Here is a 15,348-nt window from a genome sequence, read left to right as displayed (position 1 = left end):
TCAGTGAAGAAGGTTCCCTCAGAATACAAGGGGACCTCGATCAGTTGGGCTGATGAGCTGAGGAGTTGTGACGTGGAGGAGTCTGTGTTGGACTGGGTGGACAAAGTTAAAAATCAGGAGAAAGTGACGACTGCAGATGCTGGAAAAATTGCAGCGCTCAGAAAGCTAGTGCTTCCAAATAAATCTGTTGGACTATAACCTGATGCTGAGGAGCGGCAGATGGAGTTCAGTTTAGATAAATGTAAGGGGCTACATTTATATTGTTTTTTTTATTAAGTAAGGTTGGTTGGGACACAACTATGGAGTTGTAGGAGAACTGCCCGTGCTGCTTTTCAATTTAACCCCATGTTAATCCATCAGCAAAGCCGCTTTCGAACTCAAAGTTAAAAATCACACGACACCAAGTTATAGTCCAACAGGTTTAATTGGAAGCACTAGCTTTCGGGGCGCTGCTCCTTCATCTGCTGCGGATCGTGTGATTTTTAACTTTGTACAGCCTAGTCCAACATTGGCATCTCCAAATCATGGCTTTCAAACTCAGTTTGGACTTGCACAGAGAACACAAATGGATCCTGCAGTGCCTCCTCCCGGCCGCCGGACGGCGCTGTCTTTGTGTCCTGCAGTGCCTCCTCCCGGCCGCCGGACGGCGCTGTCTTTGTGTCCTGCAGTGCCTCCTCCCGGCCGCCGGACGGCGCTGTCTTTGTGTCCTGCAGTGCCTCCTCCCGGCCGCCGGACGGCGCTGTCTTTGTGTCCTGCAGTGCCTCCTCCCGGCCGCCGGACGGCGCTGTCTTTGTGTCCTGCAGTGCTCCGTCCTTCGCCGCCGGTGGCGCTGCCGTGTAACGGAGGGTGAAATGGCGGCGCGGGGAAGGCGGCCTAGAGCAGGACCTGAGCGTGAAATACTCGCAGGTCCTGAGACTTGGAGGTGGAGTCGAAGCGGGATCCGGAGTCAGAGCCTTATCGTTCCAAGTACGCGGCTCGGGAGCTGCTAAAGGAGCTGAAGGCAGCGCTGGGACCGCGGATGATGAGCTGCTTCAGGCCGGAGATTGGCTGCAGAAGGCGGCTGTGGTGGAGCTGCAGCTCGGCCTCAACCACACGGAGACCGAGGAGCTGTCCGCCGGAGAGGAGCACCTGGCCAAGTGCGTCAGATCCTGGAGCCCTTTAAGCTCAGCCCTGGGGCCGTGGTCCGTCTTTCTGCAGGCCGAGGTGAAGTGGGGGCAGCGCCCGTCTCCTGGCAACCGGAGCCTGGGGCAACACAATCCCCGCAAGGGGCGGGGCGGGGCGCCCCGGGAGGGGGAGGGGGAGGGAGTCAGACTGAGGGGGGAGGGGGAGGGGGTCAGACTGAGGGGGGAGGGGAGGGGGAGGGGGTCAGACTGGGGGGGGAGGGGGAGGGGGTCAGACTGGGGGGGGAGGGGGAGGGGGAGCGGGTCAGACTGAGGGGGAGGGGGAGGGAGTCAGACTGAGGGGGGGGGAGGGAGTCAGACTGAGGGGGGGGGAGGGGGTCAGACTGAGGGGGGGGGAGGGGGTCAGACTGAGGGGGGAGGGGGGAGGGGGTCAGACTGAGGGGGGAGGGGGAGGGGGAGGGGGTCAGACTGAGGGGGGAGGGGGAGGGGGAGGGGGTCAGACTAAGGGGGGAGGGGGAGGGGGTCAGACTAAGGGGGGAGGGGGTCAGACTGAGGGGGGAGGGGGAGGGGGTCAGACTGAGGGGGGAGGGGGAGGGGGTCAGGACTGAGGGGGGAGGGGGAGGGGTCAGACTAAGGGGGGAGGGGGTCAGACTGAGGGGGGAGGGGAGGGGGTCAGACTGAGGGGGAGGGGGAGGGGGAGGGGGTCAGACTGAGGGGGGAGGGGGAGGGGGAGGGGGTCAGACTGAGGGGGGGGAGGGAGAGGGGGTCAGACTGAGAGGGGGGGAGGGGGAGGGGGTCAGACTGAGGGGGGGGTCAGACTGAGGGGGGGGGAGGGGGAGGGGGGGGGAGGGGGAGGGGGGGGGAGGGGAGGGGGTCAGACTGAGAGGGGGGGAGGGGGAGGGGGTCAGACTGAGGGGGGGTCAGACTGAGGAGGGGGGGGGGGGGGGGAGGGGGAGGGGGGGGAGGGGGAGGGGGTCAGACTGAGGGAGGGGGAGGGGGTCAGACTGAGGGGGGAGGGGGTCCGACTGAGGGGGGAGGGGGAGGGGAAGGGGGTCAGACTGAGGGGGGAGGGGGAGGGGGAGGGGGAGGGGGGAGGGGGAGGGGGTCAGACTGAGGGGGGAGGGGGAGGGGGAGGGGGTCAGACTGAAGGGGGAGGGGGTCAGACTGAGGGGGGCGGGGGAGGGGGTCAGACTGAGGGGGGAGGGGGAGGGGGAGGGGGTCAGACTGAGGGGGGCGGGGGAGGGGGTCAGACTGAGGGGGGAGGGGGAGGGGGAGGGGGTCAGACTGAGGGGGGAGGGGGAGGGGGTCAGACTGAGGGGGGAGGGGGAGGGGGTCAGACTGAGGGGGGAGGGGGAGGGGGTCAGACTGAGGGAGGGGGAGGGGGTCAGACTGAGGGGGGAGGGGGTCAGACTGAGGGGGGAGGGGGAGGGGGTCAGACTGAGGGGGGAGGGGGAGGGGGTCAGACTGAGGGGGGAGGGGGAGGGGGTCAGACTGAGGGGGGAGGGGGAGGGGGTCAGACTGAGGGGGGAGGGGGAGGGGGTCAGACTGAGGGGGGAGGGGGAGGGGGTCAGACTGAGGGGGGAGGGGGAGGGGGTCAGACTGAGGGGGGAGGGGGAGGGGATCAGACTGAGGGGGGAGGGGGAGGGGGTCAGACTGAGGGGGGAGGGGGAGGGGGTCAGACTGAGGGGGGAGGGGGTCAGACTGAGGGGGAGGGGGAGGGGGTCAGACTGAGGGGGAGGGGGTCAGACTGAGGGGGAGGGGGAGGGGGTCCGACTGAGGGGGAGGGGGTCCGACTGAGGGGGGAGGGGGAGGGGGTCCGACTGAGGGGGGAGGGGGAGGGGGAGGGGGTCAGACTATGGGGGGAGGGGGTCAGACTGAGGGGGGAGGGGGAGGGGGTCAGACTGAGGGGGGCGGGGGAGGGGGTCAGACTGAGGAGGGAGGGGGAGGGGGTCAGACTGAGGGGGAAGGGGGAGGGGGTCAGACTGAGGCGGGAGGGGGAGGGGGTCAGACTGAGGCGGGAGGGGGAGGGGTCAGACTGAGGGAGGGGGGAGGGGGAGGGGGTCAGACTGAGGGGGGGGGGAGGGGGAGGGGGTCAGACTGAGGGGGGGGGAGGGGGAGGGGGTCAGACTGAGGGGGAAGGGGGAGGGGGTCAGACTGAGGGGGAAGGGGGAGGGGGTCAGACTGAGGCGGGAGGGGGAGGGGGTCAGACTGAGGCGGGAGGGGGAGGGGTCAGACTGAGGGGGAGGGGGGAGGGGGAGGGGGTCAGACTGAGTGGGGGGGGGGGAGGGGGTCAGACTGAGGGGGAGGGGGTCAGACTGAGGGGGGAGGGGGAGGGGGTCAGACTGAGGAGGGAGGGGGCGGGGGTCTGACTGAGGGGGGAGGGGGTCAGACTGAGGGGGGAGGGGGTCAGACTGAGTGGGGAGGGGGGAGGGGGTCAGACTGAGGGGGGAGGGGGTCAGACTGAGTGGGGAGGGGGGGAGGGGGTCAGACTGAGGGGGGAGGGGGTCAGACTGAGGGGGAGGGGGTCAGACTGAGGGGGAGGGGGAGGGGGTCAGACTGAGGGGGGAGGGGAGGGGGAGGGGGTCAGACTGAGGGGGGAGGGGAGGGGGAGGGGGTCAGACTGAGGGGGGAGGGGAGGGGGAGGGGGTCAGACTGAGGGGGTAGGGGAGGGGGAGGGGGTCAGACTGAGGGGGGAGGGGGAGGGGGGGAGAGGGGGAGGGGATTAGACTCGGGGGGGAGGGGAAGGGGTCAGACTGAGGGGGGAGGGGAGGTGGGGAGGGGGAGGGGGTCAGACTGAGGGGGAGGGGGAGGGGGTCAGACTGAGGGGGAGGGGGAGGGGGGGAGGGGGAGGGGGTCAGACTGAGGGGGGAGGGGGTCAGACTGAGGGGGGAGGGGGGAGGGGGTCAGACTGAGGGGGGAGGGGGAGGGGGTCAGACTGAGGGGGGAGGGGGAGGGGGAGAGGGTCAGACTGAGGGGGGAGGGGGGGAGGGTGTGGGGGTCAGACTGAGGGGGGAGGGGGGGAGGGTGTGGGGGTCAGACTGAGGGGGGAGGGGGTCAGACTGAGAGGGGAGGGGGAGGGGGTCAGACTGAGGGGGGAGGGGGGGAGGGGGAGGGGGTCAGACTGAGGGGGGAGGGGGGTCAGTCTGAGGGGGGAGGGGGTCAGACTGAGGGGGGAGAGGGGGGAGGGGTAGGGGAGGGGGTCAGACTGAGGAGGGAGGGGGTCAGACTGAGGGGTGAGGGGGGGGCGGGGGGAGGGGGTCAGACTGAGGGGGGAGGGGGTCAGACTGAGGGGGGCCGGAGGGGGAGGGGGAGGGGGTCAGACTGAGGGGGGAGGGGGGGGAGGGGAGGGGGAGGGGGTCAGACTGAGAGGGGAGGGGGGGAGGGGGTCAGACTGAGGGGGGAGGGGGGGGAGGGGGAGGGGGTCAGACTGAGGGGGGAGGGGGGGGAGGGGGTCAGACTGAGGGGGGAGCGGAGGCCTGGCAGTTAGAAGGGGTTTACTGGACTGGATCTGAGGGGGGTGGGGAGTGTGGTGGGAGCGGGTTAGGGAGAGACAGGAAAGGTACCATGAAGGAAGAGTTAGCTATCCAGAGCCAAAGGCTGCAAGATGGAGCATAAAAAGAGACAACCACCCAGATCCTGTGGAGATACTTAGAGACTGGACATACCTTGAAAGGTGTGTATTATGATCCCTCTAAGGTCCTGATACATTGATTAAGCAGGAATTATCCTGGAAGTTGAAACTTCTGATGGACAATTAGCTGCCAGCTAGAACCCTTTAAGAAAGTCATCCACTCCAAGTTAGAGTTGAAGATTTCAGAAGATTCGAACTACTTGTTTATCTTACTGGTTGGCCAGGAGAAGTTAAAACAGAAAAATCTTAATCATATTGCTGTGTAACTACACAACTGAATCCTTCAACATCTCTCCTTCGCTCCTCTCCTCTTCCACCTGCCTCCCAGCCCTATAACTTTGACTTCCCAGTTAACCCCCAACTACATTTGCAGTCTTTTCCCAAGCTGGGACAGGAGGTCATGGCTGACCTGATAATCCCCAAACCCACTTTCCTCCCTTTCCCCATAATTATTGTTTCCCTTTCTGGTTAGAAATTTGATCATCTTGGCTGTGAACATTCTTTTGATAAAAGCAAAAATAAACAAATTGAACCAAATTACAAAGGACTGAAATAGCCCATTGGTACACTGTCATTAAAAAGAAAACTGGAAGTTAAATTAAAATGTAGCTGTTGGAGGATGTAACGTACTCAATCACAGAGTCATAGAGATGTGCAGCACAGTAACAGACCCTTCGGTTCAAATCATCCGTGCCGACCAGATATTCTAAATTAAACGCCAGCACGTCAAGCAGATATTGCATGACTCTCTTTCCAAGCATGTGCGCACATATGGAAGTGCAAAAGAGGGGCATATAGTCATAGAGATGTACAGCACGGAAACAGACCCGATGGGTAGGAATTATGATCCCCTCCACTGCCTGTTGCCTGGACCTATTAATGGTGCTTTTAGCCAGCCCAGGAGCAGATCCACAAAGAGGTCCTCCAATCTAGAAGTAGAATTAGGTTTATTGTCACATGTACTCAAGTACAGGGACACGTGAGTACAGCAAAAAGTGTAAAAGATTGCCTTTCCCAATGCCATCTTAGGTACAGAAATAGCGAGATACAAAATCTTCGATAAACTTGAAAAATAAAGGTCAAAGTTCAGCATTACAGGCTTTCCATAGCAGAGAGTCCGCACTGGGATTCCTCGAGGTTGGGAGTGCATGCTGGGCTTCTTTGAGGCCGTGAGTCCTTGGATTCCACTGGCTCAGCTGTCCACTACTAATGCTGTCTGAGAAGTGGAGGTAAGTAGAGAGAAAAAAACATGAAAAGACGAAAAAGAAGAAAAAAAACAGTGGATGAGCTCCGGCTTAGGAGTCCACTGGGCCGCCACCTTGGAAAAGACAAGCCTTTCTTTTCTGCTCCCGTCCACACCAACTATTTCAGCCATGAGTATAATTAGCGATACAGCTTCAATAGTCCCATGCATTCAAGAATTCTGAAGATTAGTAATCCACAGAAGAAATTCCTCCCCAAGTCTGTCTTAAATAGGTGATCCCTTGCTCTGAGATTATGTCCTCTGTTCCTAGATTCTTCCACAAGGGAAAACAATCTCTCAACATGTACTTTTAACCCCCTAAAAGTCTTGCATATTTCAATAAAGTTTTCTCTATAATCCACTGTGGACAAGCCCAACATACTTAATGTCTCCTCAACCTTAGAGTCATAGTCATATCTGGATTGCCTCTAATGCCAGTGTGTTCCTTTAAAGAAGAGGATCAAACTGCTCAGAATGTAGTTTAGGTGTGGTTTTATAAACCTTTCCATGTTTATACTCCATTTGGAATAAAGGCCAATATTACAGTTGCTGAGCCAATATTACAGCTGAGCAGAATCAGTGGGCCAATGGTAAGTATTTGTTGATAATCCATCACTGAGTTTTGCGGTGCAGTAGTTGTGTCTCTGCCTCTGAACTAGACAGCCTGGTTTCAAGTTATCCCTGGTTCAAAGATGTGTAATAACATTTCTAAATGTGTTGATTAGAAATTCTCCTGAAATGGAGAAGTCTTGGTCTGAAGTGTCAGATAATAAAGTTAAGTAGGTAGAAGTGGGAAGGAATGTTGATTAAATTTTCCAATTCAGGCAAGGGTCAAAAAATGGCACATGTACAATCATCAGGATACAGGAAAAAGAGATGAGAGAGAGGCTTGAGTAGGATTGGAGCAAGGAATGTTGTACATCTTTCTCTGAAAGGCAGCATAGCTAGAACCCATGCAGGTTCCCTCAACAACACATTTTATTGGAGAAAGTGAATAGAGTCACAAGGGAGGTTGTTCAACATGATAACAAGCTCTGCCAGGCAGAGAAAGTCAGTGGATGGGACTGATTAGGCCTCTGTCGAGGAAATAGCCCAGAGCCCTCATTTGTGGTGGGGGTTGAGGCGCAGACTGACTGGGTGATCAAGTTGTAGAGAAGACAGGGCTACAAAATAAGAAATAAAGTGGCAGTGGAAACTGAAACAATCATGGATGTAATTGGTGATTGGGCAAGAGCGAAAAAAATAAAACAAAGACAGGTGAAATCAGTGAGCCTCTCAAAACAATTCTGTTGGTGAATCTTGAGAAACAAACAGAAAGCAAGCTGTTCAGGAGTGGGAGATCATGAGAGAAAAACACGTAGATACTGAAGATCTGAAACAAAAATTGAAATTGCTGGAGAAAATCAGGTCTGGCAGCAACTGTGGAGGGAAGGCAGAGTTAACATTTTGAATCTTGAGAACATTAACTGTACTGAATAATGTCACTACAGAGGAACTTCAATTATCCAGCATACAATTATCCGAATATCGGATTATCCGGCAAGATCGCAAGGTCCCGATGCTCAGATAAACTATGTTATCTGGCATTTCAAGTATCTGGAATTTGGCTAACCAAATGAAATACTCCCCACCTGAGTCCTTCAGATAATTGAGGTTCCTCTGTATATTTCTAAGTTTGTGCAACAATTTCTGTTTTGTGGAAGGTTATGAAGTTGGACATTTTGGAGATCTTCCTCCACAGGAGATGAGATCAGTGAAAGTGCAAGAATAAAGGTTTGATCATGGCTAGGAAATTTTGGAGATTTGGCATTTGGCCTCTACAAGTTGAAAGCTGTTACTTGCTTGCTTCAATTTTTCTCATATTTTTCCTTTCAGTCAGTGGCACACCTTCTCCAAACACATCTTTTGTTACTTTTCCTGCCCATTCTTCGTTCCCTTTGACCCTGGAAAAATAACTCCTCTGCCATTCAGCCTCTACTGTCTTCACCATGTCACAGATCTTCTTTCGTCCTTAGTACCAGCGAAGGTTAGGTTTGACAGGGTACTGTTGGGTGTCGACATGGAAACACGCAGTGTGCTTGAGAAATACAAGGGCTCAAGGATTGATACTGAGGATCACCAGAGGTGAAATTGTGGGAACAGGAAGAAAAGCCACTGCAAAGTGATTCCTAGCTGTGAGTAGACAATACCGAATCTAGAGAGAGCAGTGTCACCTGGGTCCAAAACAGTGGAGAGAAGTAGCAGGAGGATGATGTAGTCACAGTGTCAAAAAACTGCAGACTGATCAAGAAAGATCTGGAGGAAGTGTTTATACTTGTGTCTTTCTCACATCACTTATCATTTGTCATTGATAAAAGCTGTTTTGGCATTGTAGAGGAAGCAGAGCCCTGTTTGAAGTGGTTTGAACATAGAGTTGGGGAAAGTGACAACAGGTTTAGGAGCAGCAAAAGTTAGGAAGGGGAGGTTAGGCTGTTTGCAAGGAGAGTGATGTCAAGCTTGGGGCTTTTTTGTGGGATAAGGCCAAATTGGAACTGAAGCCACTAGGGGGAGTGTTCAGTTTGCAATATTAGGGAGCATAATCTCAACTAACACTTGAATTCTCCACCATTGCCTTAAAGTTATATTCTTGCTGAGAATTGAACAGAAAACTAACTAAATTTGTTCTTTATCTTTCAGAATCAGTTGGGCATCTTGTGGGCCGGATTGGAAGAAATGGAAAAAGCACAAACCTATCTAGAAGATGCAGAATCTCTTTACAACCAATACACTAAGGAGGTAAAGTTGTCTTCATTTGATAGCAAGTAATCAATATGTCTGGATCACTCAGTGCCGTGACCTCTGTGTGGAATCATTGTTCTGTGCCGTGACCTCTGTGTGGCGACGTTGATCTGTGCAGTGATTGGTAGGTTGAGGCGTTGGTCTGTGCAATGACTGGTAGGTGGAGGCATTGATCAGTGATGTGACCAGTGTGTAGGGGATTGTTCAGTACAGGGTTTTGTGTGCTTGTGTGGAGGGGGGGTCTGGTCAGTGTAGGATGTGTATATGGGGGATTGGTCAGTGCAGTGACTGATAACGCTGGGCGGGAGGTGGTGTTGGTCAGTGCAGTGAGCACAGAAAAAGCCCTTTGGCCCATTTAGTCTGCACTGACACAACTACCACTAAAGGTGCACTAATCACAGTTTCCTGCATGTGACCATATTCTTCAGGATACAATTCCACCATTATCTCCTTGCTTTTATACTCTATGCCATGTCTGATGAAGGCAAGTGTCCTATAATGCTCTCTTAACTATCTTATTTACATCCCTGCTGACCTCTGGGATATGTCAATAATCACTCAGAGATCTGTCTGTTCCTCTAAGCAACTCAGTGTCCTGCCATTCAGTAAATATTCCCTCATCCGTTTCTTCCAAAGTGCATCACCTCACAGTTATCATGGTAAAATACCATCTGCCACTAGTCTGCCCATCTGATCAACCCACTTATATGTTCCATTTTCTTCATTCCTAACCACTCTACCACGGTTGCTTAGCAGTGAGCACTGCTGCCTCACAGGACCAGGAACACTGATCTGATTCCACCTTCGGGTGACTGTCAGCGCTGAGTTTGCACATTTGCCTCATGTCTGTGGGTTTCCTCTGGGTGCTCCAGTTTCCTACCACAGTCCAAAGATGTGTAGGTTAGGTGGATTAGCCTTGGAAAATTTGAGGTTACAGGGTTATAGTAGGGGGTAGAGAAACAAAAATGGAAGTTGCTGGAAAAGTTCAGCAAGTCTGGCAGCATCTGTGAAGAGAAATCAAACTTAACGTCTAGTGACCCTTCCTCAGAACTGGACTCGATGGGCTGAATGGTCTGTTTCCCCACTGTAGGGATTATGGTTCAATCTTGGTCTTTTCTGCAAATTTGTTGAACATTTCCTCCCATGTTTCCATCTGTATAATTTACGCATATAACAAACAATAAGGGTCCCTGTACAAACCCTTGTGGTACACCATTGGACACCAGCCTCTAACTACTCTAACAGCCTTCTGTCACTACCCTTTGTGTCCTATTACTAAGCCAGTTTCTCATCCATCTCTCAAAGTTTCCCTCAATTCCATTTGTTTTAAACTTCTCAATCAGTCTCCCATGTGGGACCTTGCCAAAAGCTTTACTAAAATCCATATCATCTGCAACAACTTCCATCTTCCTTGATCACATTTTTAAAAAATTCTAATGAATTTGTTAGACATGACGTCCCTCTGACAACGCAGTGCTGACTGTGCCAATTAACCAATGCCTCTCCAAGTGGCTATTAATTCACTCCTTAAGAATTTTCTCCAGTGGTTTCTCTGTCGATGAAGTGAGACTCACTAGGCTGGAATTTCTTGGTTCATATCTACCATATCTCTTACAAGGTGGAACCACATTAGCTGGCCTCCGATCCTCTGGCACTTACCCTGTGTCAGAATTAAAAATATGTGTCAGACTCATGCAGTTTCCTTCCCACAACGGTCTGGGATATAGTTCATCATGGCCAATGAGCTTGCCTGTTATGAAGCCTGGCAAGCCTTCCAACACTTCACCATTTCCAATTCCTCACAGACCCTTTTCCTGAATTTCATACCTGCATTCTCCTTTTCCAGACTGAAAACTGAAGGTAAGTATTGAGTCAACACCCTTCCAATATCCTCCTGCATCACTTATAGATTGCTCCTTTATGCCTAATGAGCCCTGCTCTTTCCCTTATTAAGCTCTTTCCTCAATGTAATTGGGTGGATTGGTCAGTGCGGTGTCCATTGTGCCTGTGTGGATTGGTCAGTGCAGTGACCATTGTGCCTGTGTGGATTGGTCAGTGCAGTGACGATTGTGCGTGTGTGGATTGGTCAGTGCGGTGTCCATTGTACGTGTGTGGATTGGTCAGTGCGGTGTCCATTGTGCGTGTATGGATTGGTCAGTGTGGTGACCATTGTGCGTGTGTGGATTGGTCAGTGCGGTGACCGTTGTGCGTGTGTGGATTGGTCAGTGCAGGGACCGTTGTGCCTAGGTGGATTACAGATTACATTACAGTGTGGAAACAGGCCCTTTGGCCCAACAAATCCACACCGACCCGCCGAAGTGCAAACCACCCATACCCCTACATTTACCCCTTACTTAACACAACGGGCAATTTAGCATGGCCAATTCACTTGGCCTGCACATCTTTGGACTGTGGGAGGATACCGGAACACCCGGAGGAAACCCATGCAGACACGGGAAGAACGTGCAAACTCCACACAGTTGCCTAAGGCAGGAATTGAACCCGGGTCTCTGGCGCTGTGAGGCAGCAGTGCTAACCACTGTGCCACCGTGCCGCCCATGGGCCCAACGGTCAGTGCAGTGACTGTTGGGCCTGTGTGGATTGGTCAGTGCGGTGATTAGTGATTGGTCTGATAGAGTGTGGAAAACATTAATACGTTGCATTGTCTATAAGAAGATGAAATTATCCATTTTCACAAGAATGAAAACTGAAATATTTTGTCTAAACAATGAGAGAGTGGAGAGAGGGAGAGATCTGGTTGTCCTGTGTAGTCGAGGTTAATATGCAATTCAGCTAGTAATTACAAAAGCCAAAAGCACATTAGTGATTATTGTGAGGGAAATTGTCTACAAAAATAAAATTTCTGTGTTTCAGTTATAGAGGATGCAAGTAAAATCACATTTGCTGTACTGTGTGCAGTATTGGTATATAAATATGTTGGAGGTAGTTCATGAAGGTTTGCCAACTTGTACCTTAAATGGGTAGTTAATTTTATGAGGAATTTTATGAGAAATTTACAGGCTAGGGTTCAGAAGAATAAAAGCAGCTCAATCTGGCAATGTCAGTGTGGAGAGGATGTTTCCTGTTATTGGAGATTCCAGAAATTGAAAGGTGTCACTCACTTAAGACAGCTGTGAGGTGAAATTCTTTCTCTGGAGGTCATGAATCTTTGAAACTCTCTTCCTGAAAAGACAGTGGAAGCAGAGTCTTTGAAAATTTTTAAGGCAGAGATAGATCTTGGTAAGCAATTGAGTGAACAATTTAGCAGAAGTAGTGACTTAGACCCTTAGTTTTAAAAGGGCATTTGTAAACAGCTGACTTAATGTGATGTGAAATAGAGTGTTAGCATTAACTCTGCTTGAGTTAAGCAGAGGAAGAGAGGGGTATTTGGTTAACTTTTCCTCAACTAAACAGCTGATTGATAAGTAGGATTAGTGAGTATTTCTAGTCTTTAAAGGGAAAGTAAGGTCTTTATTTTGTTTTCAGGTTTCTCGACTTTACCTCTTAAAAATACTTTAAGTATGAGATTGGTACTGGTGTAGAAAAGTACAACAAAGTGTATTAAAGAGTATAGAAGTGATTAAATTGAAATAGAAAGATGTCTTGTCAGATGGTGTTTTGCTGCTTGGTGCTGCTAGATACCGTGTTGGTCCAGTGTGCATACATCTGTAGCAGCTCAAACAACTTTGGATTCAAACCGAGGAGTTCAAGTCCGAGCTGTTGTGTCACATGAGGGAGTTACCTGGCCGCTTTGTTTCAGGAGGGAGTCATTCCCATCTGATTAGATAATTCAGATTTGTCTGTCATCAGGGTCAGGAGTGTGTTACTACTTGTGAAGCAGGAATTGGGACCCTAAGTTGAGGAGGAGAAAGCATTTAGTAGATACTATTGCAATGAGTACCGTCAATGATTAAATTTAAGTCTGAGATACCATTAATAGGGTTCTAATTGACTGAACATCTTCCAGCATTGTACATATGGGATGGAAGCACAATAACTGTGATCTTAGTAGTCAGGTGTGCTGAGGTGATGACCTTTGATAAATAACTTTTGTTAACTTATGTCTGTGGTCTTGTGCCAATTTAAATGCTCTGTCTAGGAAATTAATACTTCACTTGTATATTATGGCTTTAGGTTTAATGGAGTGTTCATAATTATTGAGGATATTGGTGAATCTCTGCTTTTGCTTCATGAGAATTTGTTTATTGCAAAGGTAAAGAAGGCAATGTTACTACATGACTGCATTGCCTAATAAATTAATGAGAATGCAGAAGAAATGCCTACAAATCAAAATGTAGCCCTTGAGAAAATGTCAAAGACCCCTCAAAAATAAGTGTTAACCATTCAGTACGTAAAGTCCCATTGCATGCTGAGCGAAATATCTCCCTTGTTGGAGATGGTCATTGTTGTTGTGTGACATAAAAGTCACTTGTCACTTACCAAGCCTTCTTGAATGCACACCCTTTTGCGAGTTAATTCCTGGCACTTGCCTTGGATTTGACTCTTACCAAATGCCACCATCTCAATATCTATTTATTAAGAATTAACTTAACAGTGAAAGTGATTGGGCAACAGCATTATCAGCCAGCATTGTTGGGGTAAAGGAATATCAGTGAGGGTGGTTTGAGCTGAGGCCTAGCTAGTCAGTCTTGGGGCTGTGTTTGTGGGCAGAAGATGGTTATAAAACGTAGAACAGTATCGCACCATAAAGGCCCATCGACCCTCGATGTTGTGCTGACATTTTATCTTACTCTAAGATCAAACTAACCTACCTACCTTACATTTTACTATCATCCATGTGCCTATCTAAGAATTGCTGAAGTGTCCCTAATGTCTCTGTCTCCACTACCACTGACGGCAAGGCATTCCATGCAGCCACCATATTTTTTTAAGGAACTGACCTCTGACATCTCCCCTATGCCTTCCTCCGATCACCTTAAAATTATACTCTCTCGTGATAGCTATTCCACCCTGGCAAAAAGTCTCCGGCCACTCTATCTATGCCTCTCAACATCTTGTACGCCTCTATCAAGTCACCTCTCATTCTCTCATCCTCCTTTGCTTCAGTGAGCTCCCTCAGGTTTCCTTCATAAGACTTGCCCTCCAGTCCAGGTAGCATCCTGGTAAATCTACTCTGCATCCTCACTAAAGCTTCCACATCCTTCCTATAATGAGGTGACCAGAACTGAATACAATATTGTGGTCTAATTGTGGTCTAACACAGTATTTGTGGTCTAATCAGGATTCTATAGCGCTGCAGCATAACAGCATGGCTCTTAAACTCAATCCCCTTACTAATGAAAGCTGACAGATCATATGCCTTCTTAACAACCCTATCAACTTGGGTGGCAACTTTGAAGGATCTATGGATGTGGACCCAAGATCCCTCTGTTCCTCCACACTGCCAAGAATCCTGCCTTTAACCCTGTAATCTGCATTCAAATTCAATCTTCCAAGATAAATCACTTCATACTTTTCCAAGTTGAACTCCATCAGCTCTCATCCTGTCACTATCCTGTTGCAACCTACAACAGCCCTCCACACTATCCACAACTCCACCAACCTTTCTGTCATTGGCAAACTTACTAACCTACCCTTCCACTTCCCCAACCAAGTCATTTATAAAATTCTGAAAGAGCAGAGGTCCCAGAACCGATACCTGTGGAACATCACTGGTCACTGACCTCCAGGCTGGATACTTTCCATCTACTGCCACCTTCTGTCTTCTATGGGCCAGCCAGTTCTGTATCTGGATAGCCAAGATTTGCTGTTTTCCATGCTTTGTTACTTTTTGAATGAACCTACAATGGGGAACCTTATCAAAGGCGGGCGGCACGGTGGCACAGTGGTTAGCACTGCTGCCTCACAGCGCCGGAGACCCGGGTTCAATTCCCGCCTCAGGCGACTGACTGTGTGGAGTTTGCACGTTCTCCCCGTGTCTGCGTGGGTTTCCTCCGGGTGCTCCGGTTTCCTCCCACACTCCAAAAAATGTGCCGGTCAGGTGAATTGGCTAAGCTAAATTGCCCGTAATGTTAGGTAGGGGTAGATGTAGATGTAGGGGTATGGGTGGGTTACGCTTCGGCGGGGCGGTGTGGACTTGTTGGGCCGAAGGGCCTGTTTCCACACTGTAAGTAATCTAATCTAATCTAATCTAAAAAAAAAAGGTCTTGCTAAAATCCATATACACCATATCCACTGCTTTACCTTCAATATGTATTGTCACATCATCAAATAATTTAGTAAGAGACATAGCCTGCCCTCACTTAGCCATGCTGACTATCTCTAATCAAGCTATGCGTTTCCAAATAATCATAATCCTATCTCTCCAAACCCTCTCCAATAACTTGCCCACCACCGATATAAGCCTGACTGTAATTCCCAGGGTTATCCCTATTCCCTTTCTTGTACAAGGGAATAACATTTTTGTTGTGGCAACATGTTGCCATCTTTGATAGCATGGCCTGTTGCCCAAGCCAACTTGAAGCAATGGGCTTTTATGTGAGCTTCTCGACCACTGCCGTGGCACTGAAGCTGAGGAAGTAATGACTTCAGGAAGAGAGGGAGAACTGCCTAAA

General features: G+C 50.9%; 1 protein-coding gene across 1 annotated transcript in view; it reads left to right on the top strand.

Moving 5' to 3' along the window:
- The first annotated feature begins 565 nt into the window (after nucleotides 1–565).
- kifbp (kinesin family binding protein) overlaps nucleotides 566–15,348 on the top strand; it is a 59,469-nt gene continuing 44,686 nt past the window's right edge. The window contains 5 exon segments of the mRNA XM_072557037.1: nucleotides 566–792; nucleotides 846–914; nucleotides 916–1,013; nucleotides 1,016–1,203; nucleotides 8,672–8,770. Of these exon segments, the coding sequence (XP_072413138.1) occupies nucleotides 566–792; nucleotides 846–914; nucleotides 916–1,013; nucleotides 1,016–1,203; nucleotides 8,672–8,770 (681 nt within the window).

Source organism: Chiloscyllium punctatum, chromosome 38, assembly GCF_047496795.1.
Source record: "Chiloscyllium punctatum isolate Juve2018m chromosome 38, sChiPun1.3, whole genome shotgun sequence".
NCBI lineage: Eukaryota > Metazoa > Chordata > Chondrichthyes > Orectolobiformes > Hemiscylliidae > Chiloscyllium > Chiloscyllium punctatum.
This window is presented reverse-complemented; position numbering and strand designations above follow the sequence as displayed.